The sequence below is a fragment of the Ictidomys tridecemlineatus genome, chromosome 12 (genome assembly GCF_052094955.1).
Source record: "Ictidomys tridecemlineatus isolate mIctTri1 chromosome 12, mIctTri1.hap1, whole genome shotgun sequence".
Classification (NCBI taxonomy): Eukaryota; Metazoa; Chordata; class Mammalia; order Rodentia; family Sciuridae; genus Ictidomys; species Ictidomys tridecemlineatus.
The window spans coordinates 37,814,235-37,833,488 of record NC_135488.1 but is presented as its reverse complement, the minus strand read 5'-3'; the positions used below and the strand labels follow the sequence as shown (position 1 = coordinate 37,833,488).

The 19,254-nt window shown below is 38.3% G+C and overlaps 1 protein-coding gene and 1 pseudogene across 7 annotated transcripts in view; one reads left to right on the top strand and one right to left on the bottom strand.

Annotated features, from left to right (window-relative positions):
• Mgat4a (alpha-1,3-mannosyl-glycoprotein 4-beta-N-acetylglucosaminyltransferase A) overlaps nucleotides 1-19,254 on the top strand; it is a 92,882-nt gene that overhangs the window by 42,514 nt on the left and 31,114 nt on the right. For all 7 annotated transcript variants that reach the window (XM_078028521.1, XM_078028520.1, XM_078028519.1 and 4 more), the window contains one exon: nucleotides 6,522-6,655. In XM_078028521.1, coding sequence (XP_077884647.1) covers nucleotides 6,522-6,655 — 134 coding nt within the window. The remainder of the gene's footprint in view (nucleotides 1-6,521; nucleotides 6,656-19,254) is intronic.
• Nucleotides 2,477-2,677, bottom strand: LOC120885160 (U2 spliceosomal RNA; annotated as a pseudogene).

Below are 19,254 nucleotides of genomic sequence, written 5' to 3'. Positions count from 1 at the left end.
AGTGGTCAGGCTGACAAACTTCCCTTAGCAGCAAAGCCTTCCCCTGGCTGCAGGGGGAGGGCAGTGCTTTGGATTGCTATTGACCCCTAGGAGAGGGTCAGGGATTCTCGTGTCCAGGACAAATAACTCCTCACCCACCTAGCACCACACTTACATCTTCCCACAAAGATTTGTAAAATCAGGGCACAAAAACCAGGTGTGGAAACTACAAATGGGTAGAAGGGCATCTTCTTCAACTGGGAGTCCCCCAAAATCTAAGATCAGCACCACGAGTGATTTAATACTAAAAAAAATTAGTTTATAGAATGGAATATGACTTAAAAACAAAACACAATCAGTGTGCTTTTAGAGGGATGTGAATGTAAAACTTACCCATAAAATAATAACTATTATAAAAGAAACAGAAATCTTTGTGTTTTTCATTTCAGTGATTTAAAATTTCCATCAGGAGGTTGATGAAGAGTAGATACAACTGAAGATAAAATTAGTGATCAGGAAGATTGAGCTGTTTGGTTCTTTTAGAAAGTCAAATAAGTACAGAAGAAAATATTTTTGAGTTGAAGAAGCACCCAGGTCTTCATAATAAGGGCCTATTCAGTGAAGAGCAGGATAACTGACAAAAGACTCTTGTTAGGTTATCTACCAAATGGTGCTCCTGGTCAGGAGAGGACCACAGGTAATTCCTTTAAGTATTAGCTGAAGTTAAAGTCCATGAGCACCTCCACGTGCCAGGCACTCTGGTTTATAGAATTCAACATTGCTCCTGTTTTTGTGGAGCTTTGGCATAGTACAGGATGTGTGTGTTGGTCAAATAATCAGTTACACCCTTTAGTGTAACTAAAGTGTATCACCCTTTAGTGATGTAAAGGGTGCTTTGAGAATGTAGAAAAGGGGCATCTCCCCTGATGAAGAGGTTTAGGGAAGTCTCAAAAATACATTGGATCTGAGACTAGTAGAATATATAGTTAACAGGTAAAGGTGGGTATTTCCTTTCGCTGCTGTTAACAGACTACTACACAAACTCAGGGACTTAACATACATTTATAGTCTTACAGTTTTGGAGGGTAGAAATCCTAAATTTAAGGTGTCTGGGGGTGTGTTCCTTCAGAAACCCGGTGTGATCAATCATCCCTTCCCGTGCTGTTCTGGAGTGCACAGGCTGATTGCATTCCTTCATCTTTAAAGCAGAGTGTCTTCACATCTCTCCTTTTGATACTACCTCACCTCCTCTCCCTCAGACCCTTCTGCCTTCCTCTTGTATAACCTCTTTGCTTATCTTGAGCACATTTGGTAATCTAGAATAATCCTGTTTCAAGATGCTTAATTTAGTCATATACCAAAGTCCCTTTTTCATGTAGGGTAACATATTCACAAGTTTCAGGAATTAGGACATGGACATCTTTGGGAGGCCATCTATTCTATCACAATGGGAAAAAAGTGGGAAGTGCACCACAACACTTCCCTGTGACAGAAGGGAGCATGGAATATCCTAGAAAATGAAAGAAGGCCACTGTAGTTAGTGCAGAGTGAGGGGAAGCACAGGACAATGTGCTGCTAGAGATAGGAGTTCAGGCCCCAAATCACAGGGCTTTTCAGACCTGTTACAGGAGTTTGGTTTTCATCTTAAGAGCAATGTGAAGCAACTAAAGAGTTTTAAATAGAACTTGGCAAGGATGACTTTTTAAGACTTAAATCTTGCAAGGTCCCATTTCCTGCAATGGGAAGAATGAAAGTATGGGAAGAAGAGGAGATGTGGGTGACCAGGTAAGAGGCTGTTCTGGGGGACTGGAGAAGGATGGATTCAGATTAGGCAATGGCCGGTGGTTGTAGAGAAGGAAAGAAGATGGGGTTAAGGGCTGTTTGGAGTATATGGCAGCATTTAAGAGAAATCATAGTTATGGACTGGATTTGTGGACAAGCCTTAGGTTTCTGGATGGAGCAATGCATGCTGGGTGCATTCACAGAGATAGGAGACAGTAGCAAATGGTTTGCAGCATTGGTTTGTAAGAGATGCATTAAATATGGATATGTCAAGTTTCAAGGGAAAAGGATATGAAGTGGAGAAGTCATGCAGGTAGGTGAATATTTAAATCTCAGACTCAGTGGAGAAATAAGAGTTAGGTTTAATTTTTAGGAGTTTTTGTTTATGAATAAGTGGTTGTTGAAGACATGGATATAAATGAGATCATCCTATGGCCCAGAACTGAACCTTCAAAGTTCTCCAGCAGTTAATTTCCAGTGAAAGAAGAGGATAAAGTCAGGGAAGACAGAAAGTACAACTGAGCAGTAGAAGACAAAAAATTGTCATGGAATATAAAGGAAGAAATGGGGGAGTAAATGACTTAAGTCAAACCATAGGGGAAACATGATGGGCTAAAAATATTAAGTAGCAATGAATATTTAAAAAGGAATATAATTTAGTTCAAATAAAGATAGACTAATTGAAGATTGGAAAAGCCAAATCAAGATTGTTCTGAAAGTGTTCTCAATTTTAAAGGAAATAAATACTAGAATTTGAAAACTTCCCAAGAAAGTGGAAGAAAAGTGACATAACAATTGATGCCTCTGTCACATAATAACAACACAAGGTGGGGGGCCTCGCCAACCTTACGACTGCATTTCAAACTGATAAGAACAGATACTACACTTGAGCTTAGCCAAAAGGCCGAGAAGCGATTACGACTGCATTTCAGAGTGTCTAGTATATGGTCAGTTTTCATGTGCACAATTATTATTTAAATTGGAAATATAGTCCAACCCTTTTGTTCTATTTCTCTTGGGTTCCTTGATTCTTCTCTCTAAAAGGATGATCTGACTATATTCTTCACTTTGCTGACATATTTTCCCTGAACTCTAACCCCTTAGAATACACACATTTCCTAGGCTGTAAGGATAGAAGTTGGTAATGTCAAACAAGAGCAGATTGGGTTATGCTGTGGTATCCAACAACCTCCAAATCTCAGTGGTTTACATAGCAAAGGTTTATTTAAATTTTTGCTGACAGTATATTTCCAGTGTGGTTGATAAGGTTTTGTGCACTCACTGATCACTCAGGGATCCAGGCTGACAGAGCCTTTGCCATCTTGAATATAACTGGCTACCCTGCCAAACAGAAAAGACATCCTGAAGGGTTTCAGACTACAGATACGGTGCTCAGACTGATGACTCTGAACTTTACTCCACCCCAGAAGACCAGGAAAACTGCCTTCAGGAATTAGGACATGGACATCTTTGGGAGGCCATCTATTCTACCACAATGGGAAAAAAGTGGGAAGTGCACCATAACACTTCCCTGTGACGGAAGGGAGTGTGGAATATCCTAGAAAATGAAAGATTCTCTTCTTTATTTCCTTTTTTTTGTGGTCACTTTTTGAATTATCACTAGCATGGTTTACTCTAATTCTGAAAGTGTGACCAAAATTAGTACTTTCATTTTCAGTGTTTTTTGGAGTCCTTAAACTAAAGAATTTAAATTTCAGCTCCAAAACAGAGTATATTTGGGGAAAATGGCTTAATCTCAAAAACATGCCATTTTAAGCTTAAATAAACCAAAATGTAAGCAAAAACATCCCTAGTCAGTAGGGAATAGGCACTTTGCATTATTACTTTATTGCATGCTCTGGATCAATGTATTTTGCTTTTTCCATAAAGTTTTTGAATTACTTATGAGTTGGCATTGCCTAGGAACACTTCATATCATAGTTGTTACACTCTTAATCTATATTTTAAATATTTAAAATATATATTTTTTAGATTCTAAGGTTGAGTATATGGAAATTTGCTTCCAAGATAACTCATCCTGCCTGTGTTTTGGCATCTCAAAGTAACATGATCAAGATAGAAATCTTGATTTGGAGCCTTCTTCCCCTCAAATGTGTTGTTCTGGATAAAAGATCCCCTTTCCACTTACTGAAGTCATCCTGGATCCCACTTCTTCCTCCCTCTCCTGGTCCCCTGGTGAAGGTCTTTAGACTGCATCCTAAATTCATCTATCTGTTCATTTTCAACTCTTCAGACATCCTAATTCAAACCACCATTTTTCCTTTAATTAGTGCAGTAACTTCCTAACTGATCCTCCCAAAATACTCTTAAAGTTATGCTTTTACTTTCCATAACATTTGGTAATCTCTTAAGATTACAAGTTGGATAATGTCACTGCTCAGCTTACAACTTGATAATGGTTTTCTCTTTGTTCTAGGAATTAAGACTGAATTTGTTCCATGTGACCTGACCCTTAACAAATTCTCTGGATCTAGGCTTATTCTATTTTAGATATTTTTTTGCTCCTGATGTTTCTTTACTATGTCAAAAGCACTATGCCTTCCCTGTTGTTCTCTCTTCTGGAACGTTCTGCCTCATCATTAATTAACCAGCTCAGTTGAAAGCAGAGAGCCCGTTCATGACCACACTGTCTGTAGAGGCACCCCTCCATTCCTCACGCTGACATTATCACATTTGAGTTTGTGTAGCATGGATTATCCTCTAAGGTTATTATCTCTCTCCCCTCTTCAGCAGTGTAAGTTCTGTGAGGGCAGGGAGCTTATTTTTATATCATTCACTCAGATAATTTGTGCCACAGAACAGGTGCAGTCCCTTAACCCCTTTGTACTTAGTATTCTTACCTGCAAATCATGGTTGTAGACTAGTTGACCCATGTTCTTTAAGCTTCCTTCTAGTTTTAGGTTTCTATGAATTCTAAGTATTTTGTAGCATCTCCAATTAATTGTTCCATAATTAAGACTAGATTATTTTTAACATCTGCAGAATACTTCTCTGTTGACATATAGCACTCAGAATATTACGACTTGAAGATGTGAATTTTAAAAACTTACTTTGAAATGTAGTCACTTCTATAGTAAATGTGCGTTCCTCAAATCACTGCACCCTGCAAAGCTATGCAACAGAAAGAGAAGAATGGGATTAGGATCACAGCACTCAAAACCAGGCAAACATAAAAAAAGGTTAAAACCTAATGAAGATGGCAGCACAATTTTGTACATGTTAAGTGATTAAGGGATACGTAACTAATATAATATGGAACTCTGCCTGAAAGGGACCTGCCGTTTGCTGCAGGCTATAGAGGGGTTGTAGCTTACAAGTTACCACAAACTGGTGGTGCAAGTTGCGTTATCTGAAATCTGAAGGAACGTGGAACCCCCAGTGTGGATGGGTATGGTTGACAGCATGTGAAGAACTGAGGCAGCTGGTAGAGGTTTGTGGTGTGTGCATTTTGGTATTTTTACAAAGTTTAGTTTCCTGAATTGGTTTAGCCTGGGTATGGTTTTCTTTCTTTCTTTTTTTTTTTTTTTTTAGTACTGAGATTGAACCCAGAGTGCTTAACCACTAAGCCAAATCCCCAGCCCTTTTTTGAGACAGGGTCTCACTAAGTTGCTTGGGGCCCTGCTAAGTTGCTGAGGCTAGCTTTAAACTTACAATCCTTCTGCCTCAGCCTCCCAAGCTGCTGGAGGCAGCAGGCATGCACCATGGTGCCCAGCCTGCATACAGGCTATTATTCACCTATGTGAGTGTCTCAGGAGAAGTTGCATATAAGCAAATGTGAAATTCATGCTATGCCCATGTTGATCCCTAATAAATTAATCATGTAGAAACAAATTTGCAATCAAAACAAGCACTTTAGTAGAATCAACTATAATTTTAGACCTTAAAAATGTTGCACAGATTCCTATAGCACCCAGCGTTTCTCTATCCCTCATCTACCGGTCATACCCATGACCATGGTATCATAATCAAACCAGGAAATTAACACCAACGCCACACTATTAGCTAACCTTGGCTCTTATTCAGACTTTGTAATTTTCATTGTTTTTCTGTTCCAAGGTCGAGTCAGGATTTTGTATTTCCTTAAATAGTCATGTTTTCTCAGTCTTTTCCAATCTGGGACAGTTCTTTGTTTTTCATGACCTTGATGCTTTTGAGGACTGGCTGCCTATCTTGTGGACTGACCCCACAATTTGGAATTGTCTGATATTTCTTTTTGGTCAGGTTGAGGTTATTCCTTTTGGCAAGAAAACCACAGAAGTGGTGCTGTTCCCTTCTCAGTGCGTCATAGACTTGAAGTTGATATGTAAGACATTAATTTTTAAGGCATGTTTAGTGTTTCTGAGTTTTAGTCGTATAAAATTTTTCTGTTTATACTTTATAGCCATTCATTTTTAATGTGAGGTTGACTCTTATTTTTACCAGTTCTTTGACATTACACACACACACACACACACACACACACACTCTCTCTCTCTCTCTCTCTCTCTCTCTCTCTCTCTCTCTCTCTCTCTCTCTCTCTCTGTCCCACCCCACCCCTTTATGGTTAAGCCATGTGGAACGTATGATAATACAGTATTATAGGTATGGTCTTGTATCCTTTGATTAATTTCTTTCTGAAATTGAAACTGAATCCCTCAATTCCTGTGAATTTGAAGCATTGTATTTTCAAAATGGTAGTATTTTTCTATTATTGTCCTTGTGAAGTCTTTTTATGTAATTACTGTATTGTTTTGTTTCAGTTTCAATAGTAATGGGGATTCCCACAGTGAAGAGAGAAGTTAAATCTTACCTCATAGAAACTCTTCATTCCCTTATTGATAATTTGTATCCTGAAGAGAAGTTGGACTGTGTTATAGTAGTCTTCATAGGAGAGGTAATTATTTGTTATTTTTTTACCATATATAGTCTTAAGAGTAAAACTATAATTGAATATTCAGATATGCTTTATAAACAATTTTCAAAATGTACTGAGTGAAGCTTAGGTAATATATGCTATCTGGTTAGTTAATATAAATCTTGTGTGTTGTTTGCTCTAAGTTCTTCCCTGCAGTTAAAGCCAGGAATGATAACCTTCATTGTCAGTAGGATAATTTTATACACATAGATCATAAAAAAGTGAATCCCCATTTCTAGCTCTGAGACCTAAATTGGAGTTGTGAAACTGAAGGAGGGTTTAGCTTAGTATGCATAACCCCAGCCTAGGCTAACCCCTATGAGGCAGCCATCATTTTATTAGAGGAAAATCACTTGAATATACCTCTTCAGTTTTAGTCTCCTCAAAAGATTTAGAGAAAGAATCTTTTTTGTCTGATACCACAAGGAACAAGTGCCCTGGAGTAAATATTTCCTTAATTATCATATCAAATTTCAGCCTGGGAAAAGGCTAAGGGTAACGTTCACCTAGATGGCTTGCCTAGCATGCATAAGGCCCTGGGTTTGATCCCCACCCCTCCGTCCCCAATAAAAGGTAAGAAAAAAGAAGGTGGGGGGCAGAAGATGGACATAGTATAACTGTGTATAGTTCTGGACCTCTGATTCCCACTCTTTCAGGGTTCTCTGTCTCTTTAAATAAAAATGATCTTAATGTTTTCTTAATGAAAAAAGTAATATGCACATTATTTAAAACAATTAAATAAATATGTAATGAAAACTTGCCTCTTACACCTTCATGTGGATAGAACTATAAGTATTTTTAAATGTGTCTTAAAGAATTTTTCCTATGACTTGTGTACACATATATGAGTGGATCATTCTATACATATTTTAATACCGTGAACATCTTTCCATGCTAAACAGATTAAAAATCACAGCATCATTTTTAAAAACAAAATTAAATTTTTTAAAAATTTAGACGGATACAATATCTTTATTTTATTAATTTTTTATGTTGTGCTAAGGATCGAACCCAATACCTCATGCATGTGAGGCAAGCGCTTAACCTCTGAGCTACAACCCAAGCCTCATAGCATCATTTTTTAATGACTAAAAAATACTCCATTGTCTGGTTTCAACATGAATTATTTTTAAAAACTTTTTTAGTGTAGATGGACACAATACCTTTATTTTATTAATTTTTATGTGATGCTGAGGATTGAACCCAGTGCCTCACATGTGTTAGACAAGCACTCTACCACTGAGCTACAGCCCCACCCCCTCAACATGAGTTATTTGATTGATAGGCTGTTTCTGAGTTTTTGCAGTTATAAGCAGTACTGAAATAAGCACTTCTGTAAATAAATTGTATACTTTTATAGTTACTGACTTGGAACTAATTTATAAATACAGATTGCTCTCTCAGAATCCATACACATTAAAATATTCATAGATAGCCAGCATACCCTGTAGAAATTAAATCTGTTTATCTCCTTTCCAAAAGTCTGAGAGAGCTATTTCTTTCTTCCTGTAGTTCATACTAGTTTTAAAATATTTTTGTCAATTGGATGGGTTGAAAATAATACTTGACTTTTGTTAATTTGGATTTCTTTACTGAGTGGGATTAAATGTTGGTTTATGAAGTTTTATTTTGGATCATTAGTATGTATAACTATTTTATAAGCTTTGCTTATTTTTTTGGTTGTAAATTGTGATTTGTAAGACATTTTCATATATGAAATATTTTCTCATTTGTTACTTGTATTAACTTATGATGTTTTAATCTGTTATAAAAGTTTTCCTTTTAAGTAACCAAACTGGCCAATCAAAAAGGAACTTGGTAATAGCTATTAAAATTAAAAACAAACACTTTAACCCAACATTTTGCTTCTAAAAACAGACCCAATAGAAACTTTGCAAATACAGAAATACATTCAAGTACATAAACATTTATATAGCTCTTATATGTGTATTAATAAAACAGGTAAGGAAAGTAATCTCCTGTAATATACCGGATACTCTCACTAGCAAATAGCTTGAGAGTTGGGATTATGGACTGATGTCACTTTGTATTGCATACAATTTTATAAAATCAGATTTTACTTACAGTGAGCACATATTAATATTTAATTGCAAAAAAACCTTTAACTGTGAAAGAATCATTCTTACACACTTGAAAAATGATGTTCAGTTTACAGACAGAGCCTAATGTCCTTATGGATTTGAGACCCTCTTACTATCATGATTAATCTGGATTAAGATGCAGTATTATTGGGTTTGGATCCAGAGGGACTGTATTCTGGGCTGGATTTTGCTCCTTTTTATGCTTTCTTGGGCCTCAGTTTCCTCATCTCTTCAAAAAGAGTGATGCTGTTGACTGTTTGGAGCTCATCGTTGTTGCAGAGGCACTGCGAGATCACACAGGGGAAACCTTGTAAACATTGGCAGTGTTCCCGTCTCTGAAGAGTCGTTTCTCTCAAATGCACTGTTTGTCTCTATATCTATGCAGAATTTCAATCAAGAAAATCTGAACAGATGAATTAAAGAGTGCACTGAATTGCCTTTAGTCAGTTTAAAATTATTATTAATCACAGTGTTTGATTCCACCTTGATGAGTAGTTCTAAGCTGGGGCCTCAGTAACACTAGGAACAGGTATGTGCTGTGTGGCTTTGAGGGTGACCTACGTGTGGAGTTGTTTCTGGCCTAGGTTTCCAGGCTCTTCCTGAGCCTGTATTTCCACCTGCCTACCTCACTGTGTTATCTAAATATTAGTTTTAATCTGTCCAGAGCCAGATTAATCTGACTTTCCCAAATTTCTGCTCTTCCAGGTTTCCCATCTGCTTATGAAAGGATTCTTGTATACGATGTTAATAGGCCTGTGCTGTGGTTATTCTTCTTTCAGCTCATGATACAGATCCACAGGGCACGTGTGTCCTCAGTTCTCTTCGTGTTATTCCAAAGTCCAAACTATTGCTGCTGTTTTCCCTTTCTTTTTCATCCTTCAACTCCCAGTTTATCATCTTTTGAGAAACCATCTTGAGTATCCCATTTGAAATTAATCTAGGATAAATAGGCAGCTTTAACCAGGCAGGCAGGTGAGTAGAAAGACTCTTTGAGACTCTGGCATTTCTCTATTTTATGATTCATTAATTTCTATTATAATAATAATTACTTCTTTCCTCCTGCTTGCTTTTAGTTTTGCTCTCCTTTTGCTTTGAGATAAATTAGGAATTTATATAAAGGCATGAATTCTCTCTGGTCCATTTTAATATTTGAGGAGAAAAACCAAGAATTAAAACCTGGAGATGCACATAGAAAAGAGTTACCATCATCTTTTCCTCACATGACTCCCAGTTCTTTGTATTCTTTTTTGCTTGAAAGGGAGGAAACCATAAGATGCCCCTCTAGGAGAAGAAGAGAGAAAAGTAATTAGTTGCCTTATTCCTTGTTGGTCATTTCACCCTTATTGATCCCTTTGGCATTTATAGAACATACAGAGTGTTAAGCAATACACTGTTGCATTATTTGAAAGTTGCTGACCTATTCTGAACTTGAGAAGGGATTGACAGGAATGCATTCTATCTCCCTTAAGGCTCCTTGGTAGGATCAAAGTGTGCTATTCAGATTTTAAGATTGTATCATTCCTGTGTTTATTTCTCCTTAGAGTTTAATTATAATTTTTATATTCTAATATTTTGTAAATCTCATTTTTTGTTGTTTTTATTATATATAGAATATATCTTATATTGTTTATACCAATTTTATCATGATCATTTTTATTTGTTCTACTTAGTTGTACGTGACAGCAGAATGCATTTCAATTCATCGTACACCAATGGAGTGTAGCATTTCAGTTCTCCGATTGTAAATGGTATAGAGATCACCATTTATGTATTCATACATGTACCTAGGGTAATGATGTCCATCTCATTCCACCATCTTTCCTATCCTCATAACTCCTCCCCACTCTCTCCCCTTTGCCCAGTCTAAGGTTCCTCCATTCTTTCCATACCACCCCTCATCATAGATCAGCATCCAGTAATCAGAGAAAAACGTTCGGCCTTTAGTTTTTTGGGATTGGCTTACTTCACTTAACATAATATTTTCCATCCATTTACCTGCAAATGCCATAAGTACTATCCTAAGTTCTAAGTGTTATTTAGATTTCTCCAAATGTTCCACTGCTGTCCTCTCATGACCTGACACTCTTGAAGGCTGTTTTATGGAATGTCTTTCAGTTTGGGATTGTCTGGTGTTTGCTCATCATTGTATTCAGGTTGTATCACAGAAGTGAGGTGGTGTTCTTTTTCAGGGCCTAGTGTTAAAGGCTACATGATGTTGACCCGGCTCATTACCGGGAATGTTAGCTGTCATCACTTGATTAAGATGACATCTCCCAGTTTTTCTACTGCGAAGATACTCTTTTTCCTGTGTAGTTAGTAGCCTATTTTGGAGGTGATGCTTTGAAATCATGCAGATATCCTGTTTCTCATCATAACTTTTTACCAAGTGAGCAGTCTTATTATTGTGTTTACCAAATGGTGATTTTCTAGTTTCATCATTTAGCTTCCATTTAATAATTAGGATACTGTTAAGAGGAGCTCTTCTTTTTATTTTGTCACTTGCATCAGTGTTGAGTTGTACATAATAAGAATAAGCTTTTATTTTGTTGATCAATTATTCCAAGTTTGGTCACTAGCTCGTTTTGAATTGGCGACTCTGTCCTCCTGATATGGCCCCAGCGGTTTCCCTGCTTTCTAACAGCTTAAGAGTTCTAGGCTAGTCTTATATTTCCCCTGCACCAGTCCTGAAATCAGCCATTTTTCAAAGGAACCTTATTCTTTTTATTGAAGAATGGATTAAAAAACAGGATCTGGACACTAGGGTGCTGGCTACTGAGAGATCATTGCTTCTGGCCCTTTGAGTGGACAGATGTGTGTCCATCTGTCTGTATATTAGACATCATGATTTCTAATGATACTTGATTCCAGTCTCAGAGTCTATTCTAGTCTACTCCCATCCCCTTAATTTGTCAACTCTTCTCCAACAGTGAGAAACCCAGTTCTTTATGACTCAGTGTATCTGTATTCTTTTACATCTCAAGTGGACATACAGTTGTTTTTGTGTTGTTAACCCTACCCCAGGATAGCACTGCCTAGAGGGAAATATTTGTCTACAGTTCTTTTGTCTCAGCCTTACAGTATCCAGAGTTCTGTTTTCTGGAGTCACTTGGCCTAGTTCTGTCCTTTGCCACCCTCTCAGTGATATTTTCAAGCTGTTCTTTGGTCATGGACATTGGTTTGTTACTATTTGTTTCTGTTGTGAGTTTGTAGAGTGTTGTCTGTGTAGCTTCTACTTCAGATTGGTGGAGGTTTTCGTTGTAGCTTAAGAGATGCTCTGTTTTTGTGAGTGTTCCATGAGCTCTTGGAGATATGTTACTTGTTCTCAAAATTCAATTATGTGTGCTCTGTTGCATTTATGCTTCATATATCCTTATCTTTTCCCACTTGATGTGTTGTGGACTCAGGAGTTAAATATCTTCTGCTACTGTTTTTGTTTTTCCTGTATTATAGTTTTTTGTTTTATAAATAGTAATGTTATTTTATGCATGGATATTTATAACTTAATTGGCAATTACACCTGCTGGCATTTTAAAGTGACTTATGCATTATGTTAATTTTGAGGGCCCGAATCCGCCCTTACTGGGTGGCAGTATTATGACCTACGCTTTCCTGGGGTTTGCGTTTGTCCGGTATGTCCTCCCTTTTGTTTCCCTTTCTTTCTAAATCACCTTTTTTTTTTTTTTTTAAATACATCTAGTTTACATCCTAGAGTTGAATTTTGCTTTGTGATTTAATTAGAACGCATTTCTCTTCTTCTAGATGAATTTATATATCTGTATGCAGTTATTTGGTCTTAATCCTATCATTTTATGGGATCCCCCCCATATGTCTTTTATAGGATTTTTCGTTGCTTATTTGTTTTGCTTTATTTTGTGTGCTTCATTTTTCTATTTGAGAAAAGTATATATTTTTATACCAGTGATTACTGTTGTAGCTGTAACTTTATACAGAACCCTTATATAACCCTCTGTTTTCTTAGATGGTATCTATGGCTTCCCGACATGGGAAGCAATAAAGTCTTACGTAGTATTCACCATTGTACTAAGAAATAGGCTTCTCTGCTGTCATCTGGTATGCCTGCTTAGCACCCTTTGACTGCAGATACTACAGATGAGGTGAGAAGCTTTGTCTCTCTGCTGTCCTCTCCATTTCTGCTAGATTTGCTAAGTTTTCCTTATTATTTAGTGTACATGCTGGGCTGGTTCCCTTCTTATGAATCATCATTGAAGGAAATGGGTTTTCAGGCTGCTGTCGTGCCAGACGATGAGGGGTCAGAGAGTGTTCCAGACTATTTGGTTTATTTGAAACAAAGACTGTCTTCCCTCCTTCCACGGAGCCAGGCTGCTTCCTGTCAATCCATCTAGTCTGAGTAGTTCTTCTTGTTACCTCTGGATATTAGGACCAAACTAGATCCTTTCAAGCTTAAGGATTTCAGTTATTTTTCAAAAGGAAAATTTTTGTGTTTCTGAGTCTGGCTCTCACGGACAGTAGTCTGTGGTTTCTTTACTCTCCCTCAGCAGGCTAGTCTTTCTAGTCGGACAGCCTGATGCGCTTCCACCCACAGGGTTACCTGGGCGCTTTGCTTTTGAACTTTCTTCTACCCTGAAGCACCTGAAGAGCTTGGTAGTCTCAGGGTGGCCCTTGCTGTCATCATATTTTCTCAAGCTCTCCTCATTGCCTGAGGCTATTTTTAAATAATGGCAAGAGTTCAGATTTCATTCTAAGAATTCTTTTACTCACTGAATAAATTTTTATTGAAGAGTTAAAATAGGGAAGGTTCTGGAGATTAAAAAAAAATTAAAACTCTATCAGAATGTAGATGGTGCTGCTGAAGTCTAGCATTGCACAAAAATACTAGTTTTTCTATATCATTGGCTGTATTTTTTTTTGAAAAAAAAAATGTGTGTATGCCTTGCTAAAGAGTGCAGTAATTTTATGAAGTATGTTATGTTGAAAAGTCTCATCTTCACCCTCCCATCCACCACCCCCTTTCTTACTGTGAGACTGTTAAGGTCTTTTCAGCCCTAGTGGGCTGGCAGGCAGGTGAGTAGAGAGACTCTTTGAGACTCTGGTATTTCTCTAGTTTATGATTCATTAATTTATAATATAATATTAATTACTTCTTTCCTCCTGCTTTCTTTCAGTTTTGCTCTCCTTTTGCTAGGTTTTTAAGGTGAATGTTTAGATTGTTGGTTGGAGATCTTTTCTCTAATATAGGCAATTTAAAGCTACAAATTTCCCTCTAAGTTTCATGTTAGCTGCATCTCCAAAGTTTTGATATTATCATGTTTTAATTTTTATTCAGATCAAAAATACTTTGTATATCCCCTTGTAATTTCTTCTTTAACCCAAGTTATTTAGAAATGTGCTTTTTAGATTTTTATCTATTTTAGGACTTTCCAAATTTTCCCCTGTTCGTGATTTCTTATTCAACTACATTGTGGTGAGAGAGTGTAGTTTGTGTGATTTCAGTCCTTTAATATTTTTCAGTACTTGTTCATTGCCCAGTGTGTGATCTGACCTACCAGGTTCCCTGTGCTAGGAGTGGATTCTGCTGTGGAGGATTCTGTAGATGTAGTGGAGTGATCTTTCTGTAGATGTCGGTTGGGTGAAGTTGGTGGACTGTGTTGTTCAAGTCTTCTGTATTCTTGCTGGTTATCTTCTAGTTTTTGCTTCTATTCTTCATTTGAAATTATAGATTACTATAATGCATCAGTAGTATTTTGGCCTATAATTTCCCAGCAGCTAGATTTTTACGATGTTTGTGTTTGCTTTGGTCATAAATCACACAAATGACTATCGAGAAGAAATCGTGTGTGTACATGTTATCCCATAAAATTTGGTGGTGATTTAATACATATTTTCTGAAAGAGTGGTAAATTGTTAAGCATATGTACAATAAAACAAAACCTCTGCCCATTGTAGCTTACAGAGAAGGACAGAAAAAAAATTCAAATATGCAGAATGTTAGATGTTAGCATGGTGGCAGATAAATGGGTAAGGAAGAAAGGGAGTGTATGGTCGTCCAGCGTGGGGTTAGCAGGGACACCTGGGCGGAGGCCTGAAGGAGACAGGAGTGAAACAGTATAGCAGAGGAACTGTTATGCAAAGACCCCGAGCCAGGGCATTGCGTGGCATGTTTTGCAGAACAGCAAGGAGAGGCCTGAGTGGCTTGGTGGAGGAGGCAGGGGACTCACTAGTAACGGGCAGCCAGAGAAGGACAGGCTGGGCTAGACCACATACGACACTACAGTTTCTTAAGAACTTCACTTTTGCTGTCAGTGAAGGGTAAGGACAAACTTTGTAAAGGGTCAATGATAAATATTTTAGACTTTGCAGGTCATCTAGTCTCTGTTGGAACTGTTCAACTCTGCCATTTTAGCATGAAAACAAACCATGGACAGCATGTAAGGGGATGCATGGAGCAGTGTTCCAGTCGGGTTTTACCTTAGGATGCCAGGCTGAGGATCGACTTTGCCAATCCTTGCTCTAATTAAGATGGAAAGTCCTTCAGGAGTTAGAGAAGACACCTAATTTACTAATTTTTTTAAAGGCACTTACAAAATACCTTTTTATTTGTTAATAATTTTAGGTTTAGAGAAAAGTTACAAAAATTATACAGCGTTCCCTTCACTTGTCTCACTTGAAGGCTGACCACTGATGCAGCCATCCTCACTGATAAAAAAAACCAGAACACGAGTGTAATGCTCTTGATTCAACTGCAGCCTTTATTCGACTTTCATATTGTTCCACCTGTAGACACGTTTCTATTCCAGTATCCATTACAGAGTCCCACACTACACTTAGTGGTTCTGAATCTGTAGGTTTCTTTCAATCCAAGACGACTCCTCTCTTTTTTCTTATCTTTAATGAACTTAGGTATTTTTGATGAGCACTGGTAAATTATTTTGTAAAATGTCTCAGTTTGGATTCATCTCATATTTTCTTGTGACTACATTATGATTTTTGGCAAGAGTAATATGACTACTCTTTTGAAAGGATTCTGCTGGCTACTTTGGTAAGGGCAGAAATGGGAGACCCCTGGGAAAACTTATCATAATCCAGCTGAGGCTTGAAGTAGGATATTCATGGAAGAATCCAGAAATAGTTGATTTATAAGCATATTGAACGGATTGGGTTATGGTTAAAAAAAAATGTGAGCCACTGCTATGGCATCAGGCCTCAGCATCCTAGTTAGCGGCAGGAAAACTATGCAAATGTACTGCAAATGAAGAAGTAATTTTTTTCTTTTGTCTGTCCCTTGAACTTCCTCTTTCTTATTAATCTTTCAGCCCTTGACCATTTTAGAAACCTGGCTAACTAAAATAATGTGACATTGTTTGGCTCTGTTGGTGTGTCATGTTTAATTGAAAGTTAAAAAAAAATCAAGCATTAGGTGGGTAGTCATAACTTTTCCTTGGATCCTAGGGAAATAAAATTTATTGTGAGCTGCCAGCTCCATTTTGACATATCCCTGTCCTTTGAATCCTGCTGATCTGTCACATGTACACATTATATTTCTGGAATTCTGTGTTTCCTTGTTATGTTAAATGACTTCTGTTTCTCACTGTGGTGGAGTTAGCAAGAACTGGACTTCCTGATGTCAGCAAGTAGAAGGCCGGACAAAGTGTGTGAATCAACTGTTCTCAGACACTGGACAGCAGACTACACAGGACGTGGCTGCCTGAGATAGAGGGAAAGCACCATGATTGTCCCAGTTTTCTGTCTAGAGACATATTTCTCTATCCCAATGAAACATATTTCTGTATGCAGAAGGGGCACCAAACAGAGAAGCTGGAGACTGCAGAGCAGAGGTCCAGAGGGGAGAGTACTACCCAGAAAATGATACCTTTCAGTGTTGGCTGAATCAGGCCACACGCGGGGAATGCCCAGGGCTGGTAAAGGGACAGCCAGGAGTTCCCAGAGCTCAGGGAGCCCGAAATCTGAGCAGCCACGTGGCAGGTCTTCAGGGTCACTCTTCAGTATCACACTCTCCCTCCTTCGGGGACTTTGATGTTCGTTTTGTATATTTAGGTGCTCTGATGTTGGTGCAGATATATTTACAATTGTATGAATTGACCCCCTTATTATAGAATGTTGTTGTAATTTATTAGTCTTATTTGTCTGATGTGAAAACACATCTCTTCCTTGGTTTTCCTGAGAAATCTTTTTCCATCCCTGTCAGATTGTGTGTATGTGTGTCCTTAAAAGTGAATTGACTCTCTTGCAGGCAGCATAGAATTGGGTCTTGGTTATTATTTTTCAATCCAGTCAGTCACTGTCTTTTTATTGGAGAATTTAATCCATTTACATGCGAGGTTCTTACTGATAGGTAAGGACTCACTATTTAGTGATTGCCATTTGCCAATCGCTTTCTGGTCGCCTGTAGTGCTTCCTTCCTTTTTTGCTGTTGTCCTCTCTGCTGTGATGTGCTGGTATGCTTTGAATACTTTCTATTTTGGTTGTGTGCTCCGCTGAAGAGCTTTGCTTTGTGAGGCTTACACAGAGCAATTTAAGCCTGCAACAGCCTGTTTCAAGCTGACTGCACACAGCTCTGCCTTTACTCCTCCCCCAACATTTTATGTTTTTTGTATGAGAATTTTTATTTTTTCTCAAAGAAGCAACTTTTTGTTTCTTTGATTTTTTAAAAAATTTTTTGTTTCAATTTAATTCATTTCTGCTCCTGTAGATATGAGTAGTTTTCTGTTTTAACCCTCTTGCTAGGTACGGACTTGCTATATATACTGTCATTGTCTAGAGTATTCTGAATATGGCTCTTTTCCTTAGACCGTTGAGTTTTATAATTTTGTATGCTTTGTGGGCTATTTAGAGGTCTTTTGTTTCAGCTTAAAAACTCCCTTTACCTAGGGAGTTCCTTAAAGTCGGGTGGTGAACTCCCTTGGTTTGTGTTTGTCAAGGGAAGTTTTTATTTATCTAGTTTTGAAAGACAGCTTTGTTGGGTAAGGTATTCTGGGTTGGTGATTTTTTTTTTCCCCTTCAGTGCTTTGAATATATCATTCTCCTTTCCTGTCCTCCAGGGTTTCTGTGGAGACATCTGGAGATAGTGGTATTGCTTCCCCTAGATGCGGCCTTTCTGCTGTGAGAACTTTGTCTTTGATTTTGATTGCTTGGTGTCTAGCTGAGCTCCTTTTCGGGTTAAATTTTATTGGAGAGCTCTGTGCTTCCAGTACCTGGTTGTTGGCATCTACCCCCAGATTAGGGGATTTCTCTGCTGTTCATACTTTCTGGCCGTTTTCTCTCTTTCTTTCAGCTTCTGCAGCTCCTGTTACATGCAGATTTGGCCTCTTGAGGTTCTCCTGTAGTTCACATAGACTTTCTTTTCCTTCCTTTCTTTCCTTTCCCTCCCTCCCCTCCTTTCCTTCCTCCTTTCCTCTCCCCCTCCCCTCCTTTCCTTCTTTCTTCCTCCATTTTCCCTTCCTTCCCCTCCCTCCCTCCCTCCCTCCCTCCCTTCCTTCCTTCCTTCCTTCCTTCCTTCTTGTTTTTGTTCCTCTGTCCAGGTAATTTCAAATTCTTTTTAACTCACTGATTCTTTTGCTTGATCAAGTCAGCTGTCATAGCTTTCTGTTGAAAATTTTAGTTCACTCTTTCTTCATTTCTAGGATTTCTGCTTAATTATTTTAAAAAATTGTTTCTATTCCTTTGTCAAATTTACTTATGTATGTATTGCTTTCCAAATTACTTTTGGTTTTCTAGCCCTATATTTTTGTGGTTCACTGATTATCAGTCATTTCATACATTGCCATATCTTTAGGGTCTGTTATTGGAGGTCTGTTAGATACACACACACACATATATATATGAGAGAGAGAGAGAGAGAGAGAGAGAGAGAGAGAGAGAGAGAGAGAGAGGTGTGTGTGTGTTATAATTCCCTGCTTGTAATCACTGTGTCCTTGCATTACTTTGTGTACCTTTGAGGAGACAGTGCCCTCTTCTGGCCTGCGCAGGCATTCTTTGGCAGGGCCCATCCTTCACTATTTAGCCTGTGATTCTAGGGGGCCAACTGGTGAAGCTCCATTAGAGACAGAGCTGCTTGTGAGCTCTCTGGTTGGATGTGGTTCTGGCTGCATAGTGTGATGGCTTCTGGTCAGGCCAGTCAGAGGATGTCTTCCCTGCTCAGGCATTTCCACTATTTAGGATCTGTAGTTGGGCAGGAATACAGGTTCCAAGGTTAGGCAACATTGCTCTTCTGGAGGCTATGCTCCTTGGAAATGCATGATTGAGGATTGCTTCCTTATCACAGTGGTGCCATGGAGTGGGCTTTTGGCTGAGTTGAGGGACTGTTTGACCTCCTGGGTCAAATAGCTTTACCCTCTGAGCTTCTCCACAATGTGTATACCCTATCTAGACAGGATCTTTGGGGCATTTTGGCCAACACTTCACTTCCTGGGTCAAGCAGGTCTAGCCCCATGTTTCTCTGAAATGTCGGAGGTGGGTGTTGGACTTAGGGTCATTGGA